This window comes from Carex rostrata, chromosome 6 (assembly GCF_964058835.1).
Source record: "Carex rostrata chromosome 6, lpCarRost1.2, whole genome shotgun sequence".
In the NCBI taxonomy this organism is placed as follows: domain Eukaryota; kingdom Viridiplantae; phylum Streptophyta; class Magnoliopsida; order Poales; family Cyperaceae; genus Carex; species Carex rostrata.
The window spans coordinates 5,573,487-5,589,326 of NC_135923.1; the positions used below are offsets into that span (position 1 = coordinate 5,573,487).

Sequence of the window (15,840 nt, forward strand, 5' to 3'; positions counted from 1 at the left end):
ATTCGGAGGAGCGAGGGGTGGAAAAATTGGAGTCCACAATAGCACTTCGCAAATTATTTTAGAAGTGGAATATTTTTTATTTGATGATTTTCGAAAAAAAAGAAACATTTTGTAAATTTCCCTCTGCAAATCTTAAAAGGTGTTGTGCCAGCATTTGATTTTCATCTATTTCACTAAAATCAAGCACTAGATCACTCACAATGCATGTCCGAAACTGTAGATCAAATCTTAACACTTTAAGTTTCAAAATTCTACCAATAAGTCATTTGTTCCGAAACCACTATTTATAATATGTAATAAATAAATAAATACAAACTAACATTACTTCCAAGGCACTCAAAATTTGCACAGTTAATTCAGAGGCGGAGTCAGACTTTCAAGTTATGGAGTTTAAATATAAACGAGGATCAATCATATAAACAAAATTTGCTACAAATGGGGATCAATTTACACTACCTATAATATTTTTATTCTAAATTATATATAAAATAGAGTATAAGTATACAAATTTCGAAAAAAAATAAAGGTCAATTGGTCCCATTAATTTAAAGTGACTCCGCAACTAAGTTAATCCTAACCACAAATTTTATTTTTTTTAAAACTTAAAACAACAATCCGCGGTCTAACGCTCAAATGCGTCAAAAAACATAACCATGAATTTAATTTACAGGCTCAAAATACTATTCATTTACGCAAACTATCCAGCCAAAAAAAAAAAAACTTAATTTCATCTACCATAAATGTATACCAACCGAATCCTCGTTCTAACCACACAAGATCGGATCTGACTTATTTTAAATTCTAAATTTATTCCTGATGATTGTAAAAATTGTTAAAGTAAAAGTTTGTTTAAGTAATCTATCCTAAAAACCATAATGTCTATTCCATGTGAATACTTCAGCGAGCAAATAGTTTGGTGGATACTATCCGAGAAATTTAGAAACTAAAAGCAATAAATAACAGTCATCCTCATCTGATTTTTAATTTTAGCATAAACAAAAGATTCATTGATCTGACACCTCGCTAAAAATATCACAAGACATGACAAGTGACACTAATTATATCACTTGATTAAGCTGGATGCATGTTTGTTTTGTGAAAAAAAAAATGAAAGATAAAAAATAGGATCAAAATCTGCTCCTCTTTTCTAAACAAAGAAGCATCCTCCTTTTCTTCCATCTCAATCGTTGAAATTTTATCAACAGCTTAGGTTAAAAAGAGCACATTCCTCTTAAATTGTTTGTCTATCAACACACTCTTTTTGAACAGTTACGGGCTAAAAGCAAATGGTGGGCTCCATCCTTGGGTCCCGTACAGGTTGGACTGGGAATTCGTATCCTCTGAGATATCTCAAACTTTGCATGACTTTATGGAAAATCCCAACCGTTTAAATACGTTCTGCACGAATCTCAAAGCACATATAATACTGACCCCTACTTCACCCCCGAATAGGCACCGGACACGTCGGTCACGCAAAAATTGAGATATCTCAGAGGATACGCACTCTTGGACTGGACGGTTCTGTGGTCATTGGATCCAAGCGAGAGGGCATAGGAGGAACCAGGATCGTGCGATAGGAATTTTTCTATAAATATTTGCACTATCATGATTCATGACAAATACTTTTTTTTTTTAATGATTTTGATAAATTTTAAAAATAAATTCATTTGATTCTACTGCTCAAAATTAACGATTTTTTAATGTATCACCAAATAATACTTAAATTATATTAAATCTTATCATTACGTTATCTATTATATGTTGACTAAGAACGTAACTGATCCCTTCTTTAATTTAAAAATATATTTGGTTGTGTCCATCTCACAAGCTCAATCTGATACAATCGTCTTTAATGGGAAATGCGTAGCATAAGGGTCTTCATGCAACGGCTCAATATTTGAATTTTTAAAATCCTAACAGTCAATCTGAACAGTTCAACATCATCTCCATATGAATATGTACTTACAAACCAAATTTTATATTTTTTGAAATTTTTTTACTATTTTTTTAGATTTATTGGATATCGCTGTTTTTTATGGTCCAGATTTGTCTAAAAAATAACGATTTTCAATAAATCTAAAAAATTAGTAAAAAATTCCCAAAAAAATGTAAAATTTGGTCTCTAAACACATATTATTAATATGGAGAACAAGATGAATGGTTTGGATTTTGAAAACTCAAATATTGAGCTGTAACATCGTAGCCCTCTATGCAACCGATAGCACCGTAGCTAAATCCTAATTCTTAGATCAAGTGTTTTACTACCTATCTAAAATAATAGTACAAAAATTCTAAAAAATATAAAATTTGGTCTGCAAGTATATATTCATATGGAGATCATGTTGAACAGTTCGGATCGACCGTTAGGATTTTGAAAAATATAAAATTTGGTTTGCAAGTACATATTTATATGGAGATCATGTTGAATGGTTCGAATCGACCATTAGAATTTTGAAAACTCAAATATTGAGCCATTACACGGAGGCCCTCTATGCTATTCGTAGTGCGGTAGCCAACTCCCTCTTTAATTGTGAACATCCATTTTATTACTTTCTTTTTCATTATATCTAAGTTATTGAAATTTGAAAGGGGCAAAAAAACCTTCAATCACGTAAATAAAAAAAGAAAGTAATAAAAATAATCTTGACAATTAGATATAATGAAAAAGAAAGTAATAAAATGAATCTTCACAATTAGAGAGCATGAAAAATAAGGGAGCATCTGTCAGTTTATTTTTCAATAAAAACAATGAAGATAAGGGGATAAATAAATGATTGTACGAACCTGACAGGCAGATGACCAGTAATTCAGATCATCACATTCTGACAAAATTTTAATATCGAGCACAACAAACAGCACACGTATTTTTTCGAAATAAGAATTCAGATTTCATAACACTAACGCTAACGGAAATAAATCTGCTGCGATTCTTTGGAATCGCAGGACCTGCTTTTTCAAATCGAATCATCCATTTAATTTGAGATTCGTGGTTAAAACTAACTGATTTTGAGATCCGTGTATTCCAGAAAATGGATGGTTTAATTTGAAAAAAGCAGTCCCAGCGATTCATAAGAATTGCAGCAGATTTATTTCCAACCTAGCGCTAAAAATAGAATTCGTATCCTCTGAGATATCTCAAACTTTACGTGACTTTATGGTAAATCCCAACCGTTTAACTACGTTCTACACGAATCTCAAAGCATACATAATACTGACCCCCTACATCACCTCCGAATGGGCACCGGACACGTCGATCACGCAAAAGTTGAGATATCTCAGAGGATACGTCGGTCACGTCGGTCACTCATAGCAACAGGCTAACAGGGTGACAGTCTCATAGAAATTCACATCATTCAAGGTAACTCAAATTTTGTGTTTATAAATGGACAGTCCGATCTATTTAGACACGAATATTAAAGAACCCAGTGCATTCCATCTCGTATGGAATTGGCCCGATTCCGATTGAACGGTTCGGATCTAAACTCAAAATTTGAGTGACCTCGTCTCCTATCACAGGATGGTTGTTTTATTGTTTAGTCTCTGAACAGTGAGCACGGAGCCGGAAGCGACAAGCAGAGAATAAATAAAGTAACCCCTCGAAGCGACATAATAACGCTTTATTACTATCCTCTGCTCCTCATTCCAACGCTAATTTCAGTTCTAATTCCCAGTTTTAGTTCTAAAACCCTAGTTTCTTCATCTCTGGCAATGGCGATCTGGTGGCCATTGTTTGTGATTGGGATTGCCTATGCTTTGTGTCGCTTCTTACTCATGCTTATTCCACCCAGTGTTCCCTCGATCGAAGTAGATACATCTGACGGTAACATTTTTTCGATAGAATATTTTTTTCTTAGTACTTTTGAGGTTTAACTGACTTTGATTTAAATAGTTTTGGAGGATTCGAGTCAGAACAAGGAGAACAGCTTCATTTATGTAAGTTAGGTTCAAATGTTCTAATTTCACGATTTTAATTTTGGCTGAAGCTATTGCATGTGATTAGTTTTAGTTCTGGGACTGTGATTTAAGCCCCCTTTAGAGAACGAGACTGGAAAACCTGTCCTCCAGGTTAAAATTATTTTGGTTCACTTGCAGATTACGGATCACATAAAGAACTGATTCTGTAAAATGATTAATCATATGAGATCAATTGCTATCTTGTACAAATCTTTATTAGTCTCCCTTGTTCATCCTCACTCGGATTTGTACTGACAGAGGAAAAAGCTGTGCCATTGCTTCAAAAAAAGATCTGTAGTCTGCTAATGATGGATACTGAGGATGCTCTAACATTCAATATTCAATTGTGTTTACTTGTTCTATCTAAATCATATTGCAGATACCAAGGAGGGGTAAGACAGTTCAAACAGATAAAGTTCAATGTTATGAGCCGGCTACGATGAAGTACCTGGGATACTTTCCTGCTCTGACACCTGATGAGGTAAATCATGCTACAGCAAATAGCATTTCAGCTTCAAAATAATATGATGTTCTTTCGCGTCACTTCATTTATGCAACATATTTATTTTTATATTTATTTACTATGTAAACTTTGTATTGGGCTAGGTTAGGGAGCATGTGGAACAGGCAAGAAAGGCCCAAAAAATTTGGGCAAAGAGTAGCTTTAAACAGAGGCGCCAATTTTTGCGAATCTTGCTCAAGTACATTATTGAACATCAGGAGCTTATATGCGAGTAAGTAACTTCAATGCATTGTTTGCAGTTCTGTGGATTTTACGTGCTTTTATTTTTCTTACCCTGATAATGATAATCACAAGCAAGTAACGAAGAACATACAAACCGGGAACTTTTTCACAAACAATTTCCATACAGGTCTCGTGCTGTACTAGTATATGTGATTATGGAAATCAGCTGAACAGTTGAGATTTCAAAGCTTGAACAGACTAGACATTCTTTCTATTATGAAAAATAAGAAACTTTTTTTTTTTCATTGTTAAGAGTATCATCCCGCGATACTGGAAAAACAATGGTGGATGCTTCTTTGGGAGAGATAATGACCACCTGTGAGAAGATCACCTGGCTTCTAGATGAAGGCGAGAAGTGGTTGAAACCCGAATATAGGTCAGCCTTTGGTTCATTAAAAGTGTCAGAATTGCACTTTAGAAGTCCCATTAGACTACTATAACTTTTTTTTATTCCCCTTGATTTTGTGGTGTAGATCATCTGGACGATCGATGTTGCATAAGAGGGCAAAAGTTGAATTCTATCCTTTGGGAGTGATTGGGGCAATAGTCTCTTGGAACTACCCATTTCACAATGTGTTCAACCCTATGCTAGCTGCAGTCTTCTCTGGAAATGCTGCGGTTATCAAGGTACGTCTTTTGTTGTGTCATTGAAATTCTGTATAGTCAAAGTGATCTCGGTATCAACTGGTTATTTTTGGCAACTAATATCAGCAGAAAATGTTGACAGGTTTCTGAGCATGCGAGTTGGTCGGGGTGCTTCTATTACCGGATCATACAATCTGCTCTTGCTGCTGTAGGTGCACCAGAAAACCTCGTCCACATAATAACAGGGTACACGGCCTTTTCCTTTTTTCCTTTTCACAATTTGTTAATCTCGTTGCCAGTACAAGCTGTATATATCTTTGATATTTATAATTTATTTATTTATCTTTGCCCTCTCAGGTTTGCTGAAACTGGACAAGCTCTTGTTTCTTCCGTCGACAAAATCATTTTTGTTGGATCTCCAGGCGTAGGAAAGATGGTATGCCCTCCCCCTCCCCCTCCCCCGGTAATTAACTGTGTTTATGTTTTGGTCAGGATACTTATTTCTATACCTTATAATAACAGATCATGCAAAAGGCTGCAGAGACTCTAATACCGGTCACTCTTGAGCTTGGTGGAAAAGATGTATTTATTGTCTGTGAAGATGTGGATCTACCTACTGTATGCATCTCTTTCTCATTTAGGGCCTTTTGCTTTTGTTGTTGCGATTTGCTAACAAAAATGAACTTCCTGTTTTTTGTTTTGAAGGTTGTGCAAGTTGCTGTGCGAGCAGCTCTTCAATCTAGTGGCCAGAATTGTGCTGGAGCTGAGAGATTCTATGTCCACAAAGATATCTATCCTGAATTTGTTGTTCAAATTGTCAAAGTCATTAAATCTATCTCCGTTGTAAGTATGCAGTATTCGCTAATTTTGCTCTTTGTACTGGTGACATGCTTTGGTGGCTGCTTGATATGGCTTTTATTGCTTAGCTTATATTTTTATCACCTTATTTCATAATAAGCCTTCAACTTTATATTTGTTAGATTCTCTAATGCCTCTAGGTTAGGGTGACATTTTTGTAGCAATTTATGCATTGATTGGAGTTAAACTGGCAGGGCCCACCATTATCTGGCAGATTTGACATGGGAGCGATTTGCATGCAAGAACACTCAGAAAAGCTTCAGAATCTAGTGAATGACGCTCTCAACAAAGGTGCTGAGATTGCTGGTAGAGGCAGCTTTGGTCATCTTGGGGAAGACGCAGTTGATCAATTCTTTCCTCCTACTGTGCTAATTAAGGTTGACCACACCATGAAAATAATGCAGGAAGAGGTACCTTTTTCACACTATTTACATTAAATTACATTATTTTATCCTAATCTGTTGCTGCATTGATAATATTGATATATGCAACTTGTATAGGGAGTGGTAGTTTTGACTTTTGAGTAGTTTAGGTTCTAAAGCCATATGCTTGACCAGTACAGCACTTACTAGAAATGGTCCATGCTCAACTTGCAATATGCCACTGGTGGCTCAATTATACCCATGTATTCTTGAGTTCAATCTTTATTTTTTACGAGTTTTTCCTTACATATGTGTTGTTTAACGGGGACTTTTAAATATAGACCAAGGTAGATGCTATTGTTTTGCTTGGTCACAAATGCCAAGTTGCTGCCTCATCTGCATGTGATACTGCTCCTAAGCATCTAATGAAAAATATGTATCATATTTTCTTTAGAGTAGGGACAATGCTGATGGATTTTGGCACCAAATGGTGCCAACTTTTTTCTTCGTGCTGAAATTAACAAATTTAATATGTTGAATATATTTTATATCATCTCAATTATACAGGCATAAAAAAATAGAGGATTATGACTTCATTTAAAAGACACCAAGAGGGAAAAAATTGGTAATTTGATTTTTTTAGCTCATGATGAATATGCTGAAATAAAGTCGAAATAATGCATTTTTTTGTGCGCGCATAGTGTATCATATGTACAAAATATTAAATCAACTACTGTTATTTGAAGGTTTTAAAAATATTATTTGAGATCTAGTTTTATTGGCACTGAAGTCATTGGCATTGGATCCCTGTATTTTTACTTATCTAGATATTTAGTATAAAGTCCTGAAATCTTGTGACAATTGAACTGGATTTTTCGGCAGACATTTGGACCTATATTGCCGATTATGATGTTCAGCACGGATGAAGAGGTAATTGAACTGGCAAATGACTCCAAGTATGGACTTGGGTGTGCTGTGTTCTCTGGAAACCAGAAGAGGGCCATCCAAATAGCCTCCCAATTGCAATGTGGAATTGCGGCTATTAATGACTTTGCTTCATCTTACATGTGCCAGGTAAATGAATATGAAACAACAGTTGATTCAATCTAAAACTGAAAGCACTATCTTGGGTGTTTCGTGACTTGCACTTGAAATATGCGTTTTAACTTCCACTGTAGTCTGTACTAATTGATATGTTGCAAACGTACAGTCTTTGCCTTTTGGTGGCGTGAAGCACAGTGGATTTGGGAGATTTGCAGGAGTTGAAGGCCTGCGTGCATGCTGTCTTGTTAAATCTGTGGTTGAAGATAGATTTTGGCCTTACATCAAGACCAAGATTCCCAAGCCTATTCAGGTTTGTATTGAAATTTTGGTTAGTTATCATACTGTTAACTTTTTACCTTTCATCAAATTCTCACTAATGTTGCATGTCTCAATTGCAGTATCCTGTTTCAGAGATTGGTTTTGAATTCCAGGAGTCGCTGGTGGAGACACTTTATGGTCTCAGTGTGTGGGACCGGCTGCGGTCCCTGGTTAATGTGTTAAAGATAGTTTCTGAGTATAATCCTGCTACTAACTTGACGAAGAAGACCCGATAAGGGCGGCTTAGTTTCCCTTTTGGCTCTGTGCAGACCCGTGTTAGGTGCATTCCAAATTCTCAAAATTATGTTCTCAGATGTTTCGAGTTGCTGTCACATTCAGTTGCTTTTTATTTATCTGGTCGATATAGGTGGTTGTTTTGGGGGGGGGGGGGGGGGGGGGGGGGGGGGGTGCATGTCTTTGGGTATTATGGTTAATGAAGATGTTGAACAGTCTTGTCAGTGTATTATGGTCAATGAAGATTTCACCGTTGCATGTCTTTGGGTAGGGATGTGGTGAGGAAAGGTTTTAATGGCTGCTCCTAATTGAAATCCTGATGTTTTGACTAGACAAGCCCTCTCAAATTGCTTGTTCATATATCGTGCTCAATTAAAAATGCGTTAGATAGGCCATAGTTGTCGTCTGAGGAAGAGTTTTGATTAGATAGATCTTCGAGCAACGTCCTTGTATTCTTTGATTGATTGCATGTCTCATTTAAGCTTCATACTGCTGCTTGTACAATATCTGTCGAACTTTGATAGCTCAGGGTGCTTAGAAATATGGTATCGTTTGGGGGCCTAATATTTACCAGTGTTGCCAAGCTATATCGATCTTGGCCAAACTTTGGTTTAAATAGTGTTTATCGTATCATAGTGGCATGGTTAAAAAAATGGTGCTATGGCCATAGCGTTGATAGCGCCATAGTTTTTATGGTCCGAAATCACTATAGTGGTGCTATAGCGTGTTATTTAGAACCTTGATCTTGGCTTCAGGGGCGGAACCAGAATGAAAATTTGGGGGGTGCCACGGCAGTCTCCATTTCTCTCTCTCCCACGACAGCTTCAGAAATACCTTTTAATGATATTGGGTTATGGGCTATTGAAATTTATAACAAGCAAATTATTTTTCTTAATGAGGCTAAATGGATACTTAATATTTAATTGTGAACTTGGGGGGTGCCATGGGTCCTAATCCTTCCATATATCTACTGTAATTTTTGATTTTATGGGGGGTGCATGCACCCCCTTGCACCCCCTAGTTCCGCCACTGCTTGGCTTTGCAAAAATAGAAGTAAAATAAAAATAACATACACATTCGGATGCTCTCCAGTGTCGATTTATACAGCTGACAGTACCGGTGTGCAGCTGCCAAAGCCGCATCCACTAATTGCAGCATAATTGTTTTATATTTTCATCAATCAAAATAATTGCCTCGTGCCTGTTGTCAAATTTGCAAGCCAAGCCAAGATATCACTTAATATGGCCTGTTGTTTGATTGTGGAGTTGAAGAGTTTACTCCCCACTTTTTAAGTTATTAAACGAGAATAAAATAGATGTAACATGAAGTAAGAACAGAGCTGATCTGAACCAAGTTATTTGACCTTTTCAGACGGATAAGTTACTTCATATATAGGTCCTCCTGTTATAAGTAAAGATAAAAATTTACAAGATGAATAAACCAAGGCAGCAAGTCCGGATTTATTCCCAGTCAACAACTTCGGTATTTAACGCAAACAGCACTCGACCCAGAATTGACATAAAGCCCAATAAATCCATATTGATCGAGCTATTGGGCTAAGCTCCTTGGTCAGATTCGCCTTCCCCGACCATTTCTTGTCCTTTGCCGCCCCCAAATCCGAGCGAGCCGGTTGCTCATTCCCTGGTTTTATCCTCGCCTCTGTAACCTGTCACCGTCTCGCAACTCTGCTCCTTTCTACCTTGACACAGCTCTAAACCCTTTTCTCCCCTCTCGTTAAAATTCTTCACTTCTTTCTCTGAGTAAATTTAACCCTTCCATGTCAAAGCGAAAATTTGGTTTCGAGGGTTTCGGGTTAAACCGACAGGCGAGGCACAACTTCGACCGGCCGGAGGCGCCGCAGCGCCTCTACATGCCTTCCTCTGACGACAATCACGAGGATCCTGACATAGATAACATCGAGTACGACCAGCAAGAGGGAGCCGAATCGCACAACGCCTCGTCAGCTGCTGACGATGGCGAGATCGACCCGCTTGATGCTTTCATGGAGGGAATTCAGGACGAAATCAGTAAAGCTCCCGCTCCAGCCCCTTCTAATCAAAAGGTTTTTAGTCTAAGAATCAGCAATAATCAGACTTACATTACGTTTAGTTCCTTTTTCTCCCCTCTATTTTTCAGTGTCCTTTTGTAACATTGAACACTTTTTTGACTGATTGAAATGACTAGAAAGGGTAGGAAATAAATATAGGTTGTTGCAGAACAGCTTGTAGTGGTCTTCTCTGCTTAATTACATGGATTTTAACAATAAAATTCTTCGCTCCCTTGTTGCATATCTGAATATATTGATCATTATTTTCATTCTGATAGAAATAACATATTATAGTTATCATTTGATTCTCTCAACAGGTTGACAAGTACATAGAGGATGAAGAAGATGATCCAATGGAGAGTTTTCTGCATTCAAAGAAGGATGCAGGGTTAGCATTGGCAGCTGATGCATTGAATGCTGGGTACGGATCTGATGAGGAGGTGTATGCTGCAGCCAAAGCTGTGGATGCTGGCATGGTTGAGTATGATTCTGATGATAACCCTATTGTGGTGGATAAGAGAAAAATCGAGCCAATTCCATCTTTGGACCATAGTGTAATCGATTATGAGCCATTTAATAAGGACTTTTATGATGAGAAGCCCTCTATTTCGGGTAAACTAGAGCTTATCCTTTATTATCATTTTTAGAAATTGAAGCCCTAGATACAAAAATCTTTGCATCAACTTGTGGTTGATTAATTCTTTTTGTTTTATATATATTTTTTTTGCATACATGTGACTCTTACTTATGACTTGGCATTGTCTCAGTGGATTGATGATTCTTATGGAGTACTTTATCTTATGGTTTTACAAACACTGCAATTTAAAATTGCAATCTTTTGACTTAATAAATCATGATAGAGGATCATCTTGACGTCAAAATACAAAACAAGACATTGCCATTCTTTTCTGTTATCAATATATATATTTTTTCTATGCAGGAATGAGTGAGCAGGATGTGGCAGATTACAGAAGAATCCTAGCCATACGGGTTTCGGGCTTTGATGTACCCAAACCGATAAAGCTCTTTGAAGATTGTGGGTTTGGGGCTCCCTTAATGAGTACCATCTCTAAACAAGGATATGAAAAACCAACACCAATACAATGCCAGGCACTACCTGTTGTGCTGTCTGGCAGGGATATAATCGGCATTGCAAAAACCGGGTCTGGTAAGACTGCAGCCTTTGTACTGCCTATGATAGTACACATCATGGACCAACCTGAATTAGCGAAAGAAGAGGGCCCCATTGGTGTAATTTGTGCTCCAACAAGAGAATTGGCACATCAAATTTATCTAGAAGCCAAGAAATTTTCAAAACCTTACAACATTAAGGTATCGGCTGTGTATGGTGGTGCTTCTAAGCATGAACAGTTTAAAGAGCTTAAAGCTGGTTGTGAAATAGTAGTTGCTACTCCAGGGAGGTTAATTGATCTTTTGAAGATGAAGGCTGTGAAGATGTTAAGGGCGACTTATTTAGTGCTTGACGAGGCTGATCGCATGTTTGATCTAGGGTTTGAACCACAGGTCCGTTCAATTGTGGGCCAGATCAGACCTGATCGTCAGACTTTGTTATTTTCAGCCACTATGCCATATAAAGTCGAGAGGTTGGCCAGAGAGATATTATCTGACCCAATTAGGGTTGCAGTGGGTGAGGTTGGTATGGCGAACGAGGATATTAAACAACTGGTGCATGTAATCCCTTCTGATGCTGAAAAGACGCCTTGGTTACTTGAAAATCTACCCCGACTGATAGATGAAGGGGATGTTCTTGTGTTTGCATCCAAAAAGGCCACCGTTGATGAGATAGAGACCCAATTGGGCCAGAAAGGGTTTCGGGTTGCAGCTCTTCATGGAGATAAGGATCAGGCTTCTAGAACTGAAACATTAAAGAAGTTCAAGGCAGGCACATACCATGTACTAGTTGCAACTGACGTGGCAGCACGTGGGCTTGATATAAAATCTATCAAGTCGGTAGTGAACTTCGACATTGCTAGAGATATGGACACACATGTGCATAGGGTTGGGCGTACTGGCCGTGCTGGGGACAAGGACGGTACGGCTTACACTCTCATTACCCTGAAAGAGTCGAGATTTGCGGGTGATTTGGTCGGTAGTTTAATTGCGGCTGGGCAAGATGTCTCGATTGAATTGATGGATCTTGCTATGAAGGTGAGGTTTCCATTTGTTCCATATATTGGACTTTGCAAGGGTTTCGTTGTATTTGACTTTAAAACTTGTTGACTAGATAAAAGGCTATAATTTAGTTATTATATATTATACTATTTCTCTTTAGTACTTACTGATTTTATTCAAACTGAAAATTTATGAACTTTCTCTTTGTTTTTTCTGATTTGTAGGATTCGAGGTTCAGATCAAAAAGAGATTCTAGGAAAGGTATGTTCATACTTCATACTGTGATACCAATGAATATTTCTTTACCTCTCTTTCCTTCTTTTGTTGAAAACTTCCTGTGCATTCACTGCTTTCTGGGAAAGTATAAATTAAAAATATAACATCAAAAATTCCTTCAGGCAACAAGAAAGGTGGCAGGGGAAAAGGTGGGGCAGGTGGTCGGGGTGTGCGTGGTGTTGACTTCGGCCTCGGGATTGGTTACAACCCTGAAGGACCATCAAGTGCTGCACCATCCCAATCTAGTGCAAACCGATCTTCTGTTACAAATTCACTGAAGAAAGGCATGGCGCAGCAGTTTCGGAGCAGTTTCGTCTCTGCTTCAGCGAATTCTCAGGGCAATTATGCTGGGGTGGTTCCTGTTGCCAGGCCAACAATGCGTGGGTTTGTTTCGGGCGGTACAATTGGTGGTGATTCTTATAGAGCACAACCAGTGGTGACCAACGTGCCGTCGTCTACAGTTGATCCTTCAAGTCAACATGGAAATAGGAGTAATGACAGGTTAGTGTGCTTTTTCAGTAAAAGTTTCCAAGTAGAATGTATATGCTTTACTATTGACTGCATATTGAGTCGAAATTGGACGTCTTTATATGCAACAAGGGTTCAATAGTATGTTGTTCCGTTTTGTCGTATGCTGTTGGCCAGAACCAAAGTATTAATTTTGAACACTTCGTGAGCCAATTACCATCACAGCTACTGTTTGGGGTTTGGAAACTTCTAGTTGCCCATAAATTTTTATTTACTTTTCGTTGTCTGATAGCACAATTCAGGATGGAGGCATAATTGAGGATTGTATAAGTTGCATTGCATAGCTAATTTGAAAGTGACCAACCTGTGATCATGTCTGATATAATATGCACGTGATAAAGTGAGATGTCAGGTCACTTGGTTTACACCTTTGGTATTGTCAACCATGCCCTCACTGGACAATTTTTTTAATTTTCTCTTTTGCCTAACATAGCTAATGTAAATTTTTGTTGTGTGGTGTGTGCAGCTCAAGGGAAAGAACGAGGGAGAGAAAACGACCTTCTGGATGGGATCGCTAGCATCTCTTCTTTTTGAATCACTCTATATCTAGGTCATCCAAGTCGAAATTGTAATCTATACTTTTTCCTTGATGAGTTGTTGTCGTCACACTTTGTAATCTTATTAAATTAGATGAGTAATTGAAGGTATGAAGCCTGCATTTTAACCATCTTCTTAAAGTAGGAATTATTTTTCTGTCGTGGTACCATTGTATAATTCTCACGATAAGATAACAAAAACTGATAGTTAGATCTTTCCTTTTTAATCTTATCTTATAGCACCTTTCAGTGCAGTCTGACAATCCCTTCTCCCGCTTTAGTTATATTCATTGATCTGTACCAAATATATGCGATAGGTTGTGTTCTTACATAACAGGTCTGTGGACACTTACATATGGAGGTACCCGACTCAGGTACGAGGTTGATGAGAAGTTTTCTGCACAAGTGGTCAAGTTTTCACACTTGCTTGTTATATTTTATTCAATTCCTCGATCAAGCTACTATTTTGAATCTATCTTTTGGAATGTATGATTATATGGATAACTGGGAATTTTAAGAAGTGGGTGGGTAATGCAACTCTCGGATAACTCCAATCTGGTAAGAGCAAATCAAACTTGAGCACAGATTTTAAAAATTCCTGTGCATTACAGGTGGGAGTCGAATTGGTCCAGATTCTGATTGGACAGTTCAGAGCTAAACTCAAACAATGTGTTAATGCAGAGGATGGGAAATCACTAGATATCTACAAATGAAATATTCATTATGGACGTTTGGTTTGTGCTTTTGAGAGGTGATTCTGTCATTATAATTTCGTTCCTGTGCTTGACAAAAATAACAGGGAATAAAAATAGTACAACGCGATTCTCTTTGCAATTACGGAAATAAGTCTGCTGCGATTCGAATTTCAGGAACAGCAATCTTGAAATTTCAGTTTTTCCAAATTCAGCCGTTCAACTTTTTATGTACATGCATCTCCAAACAGTTGGTTTTCTGTGCATATATGTCGAAACTACAGTTGGTTTTCTGTGCATATATGTCGAAACTAATTGACAGTTGAATTTGAAAAAACAGAAATTTCAGATACCGTTCACATGTGAAGAATTGCAACAGATTCGGATCTTGCAATTACAATTCTCTAGATAATGGCTATCTGCTAGCCAAAAAGAAAAGGTGGAATTTTCAGATTCCCACCGGATGGAAATCCCTCCTCAGCGCTCCTAAAACATATTCTTAATTGTTTTCGCTCCTTGCTATTACAACTCGACTTCTCTCCTGTGCTCTCCATCTCCGTTGCCGACTTCATAAGTTTGCACTCTCTCTCTCTTCTTCGATTTTTTGCTCTCTCCTCCGACTTCGGATTTAATCCATAAATTTTCTTTTATGAAAGAAACAACTTTATTTCAATTAATTGATTTAACAATTAAATGATTGCATTCAAATTAGGCATTCCTGTTAGTCTAATTCAATTAATTGATTTAACAATTAAATGATTGAATTTACATTAGATCACATATATTTATTTCAATTGCAAGATACAAAAGATCCGGCTTTCATATTCAAGTCAAAATGCAAGATAAACAACTGCGAGAGGAGCTAGATGATGAGCTAATTATATATATTTAATCAACATATGAATAGACCAATTAGAGGGATAATTTAGCTCAAGAAATATTTACTATGTGGAGGAGTTTCAGAAATAATCATTGAGTCAGTATGCTATTAGTTGAATGATATATTTTTCTCTCTTGTCATTTAAATTTTTTAATGGATATGAAGTATATAGTTTATGTATATATTGGGCTTATGTATTAAAAAGTTTGTAAAGGGATATTCTTAGATAATACTTAGTTTCTGTTACATTAATTTGTCAATATTTTACGTAAGCACATGTATGAGAATTGTTTTCTGGTTCAACTTAAACTGGTGCCTTATTGAACTGAACTAACTAGAATTAATTAAATAAATTAGTTTCCTATAAGAATTTGTTATATTTAATTTTTAATTAACTATGTATGATATATAATTGTTTATGTCTGTACGAAACTTTGACTAAATAATTAAAAATAAATAAATTGGAAGAGAAAAATTGTTCTATGCCTTGTACAGTTGTACCAGTCTACGAAGATATTAATTGGTATTATGATTTGATTAATTCAGTTTATATATATATGCGAATTAAATAAATTTTTTGAACAAAATTTAATTAATAATTTACAAGTAGTAAAAAAATGTTTCAATAGCTATTGTAATAATAGTCAT

At 36.9% G+C, this 15,840-nt stretch overlaps 2 protein-coding genes across 4 annotated transcripts; both read left to right on the forward strand.

Annotated features, from left to right (window-relative positions):
* The first annotated feature begins 3,556 nt into the window (after nt 1-3,556).
* Nucleotides 3,557-8,497, forward strand: ALDH22A1 (aldehyde dehydrogenase 22A1). Its single transcript, XM_078304144.1, has 15 exons — nt 3,557-3,820; nt 3,890-3,933; nt 4,334-4,435; nt 4,561-4,688; nt 4,953-5,075; nt 5,173-5,326; nt 5,427-5,530; nt 5,642-5,720; nt 5,807-5,902; nt 5,990-6,127; nt 6,337-6,552; nt 7,387-7,578; nt 7,715-7,858; nt 7,947-8,233; nt 8,317-8,497. Exons 1-14 carry the CDS (start codon nt 3,709-3,711, stop codon nt 8,100-8,102), a joined length of 1,788 nt encoding a protein of 595 aa, XP_078160270.1. The 5' UTR covers nt 3,557-3,708; the 3' UTR covers nt 8,103-8,233; nt 8,317-8,497.
* Nucleotides 8,498-9,624: 1,127 nt separating this feature from the next.
* Nucleotides 9,625-13,850, forward strand: LOC144556165 (P-loop containing nucleoside triphosphate hydrolases superfamily protein). Of its 3 annotated transcripts, none has more exons than XM_078304665.1 (7): nt 9,625-9,761; nt 9,887-10,162; nt 10,465-10,759; nt 11,088-12,316; nt 12,505-12,541; nt 12,679-13,057; nt 13,551-13,850. In XM_078304665.1, the coding sequence occupies exons 2-7, from the start codon at nt 9,971-9,973 to the stop codon at nt 13,600-13,602; spliced, it is 2,184 nt and encodes a 727-aa protein (XP_078160791.1). In that variant the 5' UTR covers nt 9,625-9,761; nt 9,887-9,970; the 3' UTR covers nt 13,603-13,850. The 3 variants fall into 3 exon arrangements, with proteins under 3 accessions (XP_078160791.1, XP_078160790.1, XP_078160789.1); XM_078304664.1 differs by having other exon boundaries at nt 9,637-9,774; nt 9,810-10,162; XM_078304663.1 differs by having other exon boundaries at nt 9,648-10,162.
* Nucleotides 13,851-15,840: the final 1,990 nt, after the last annotated feature.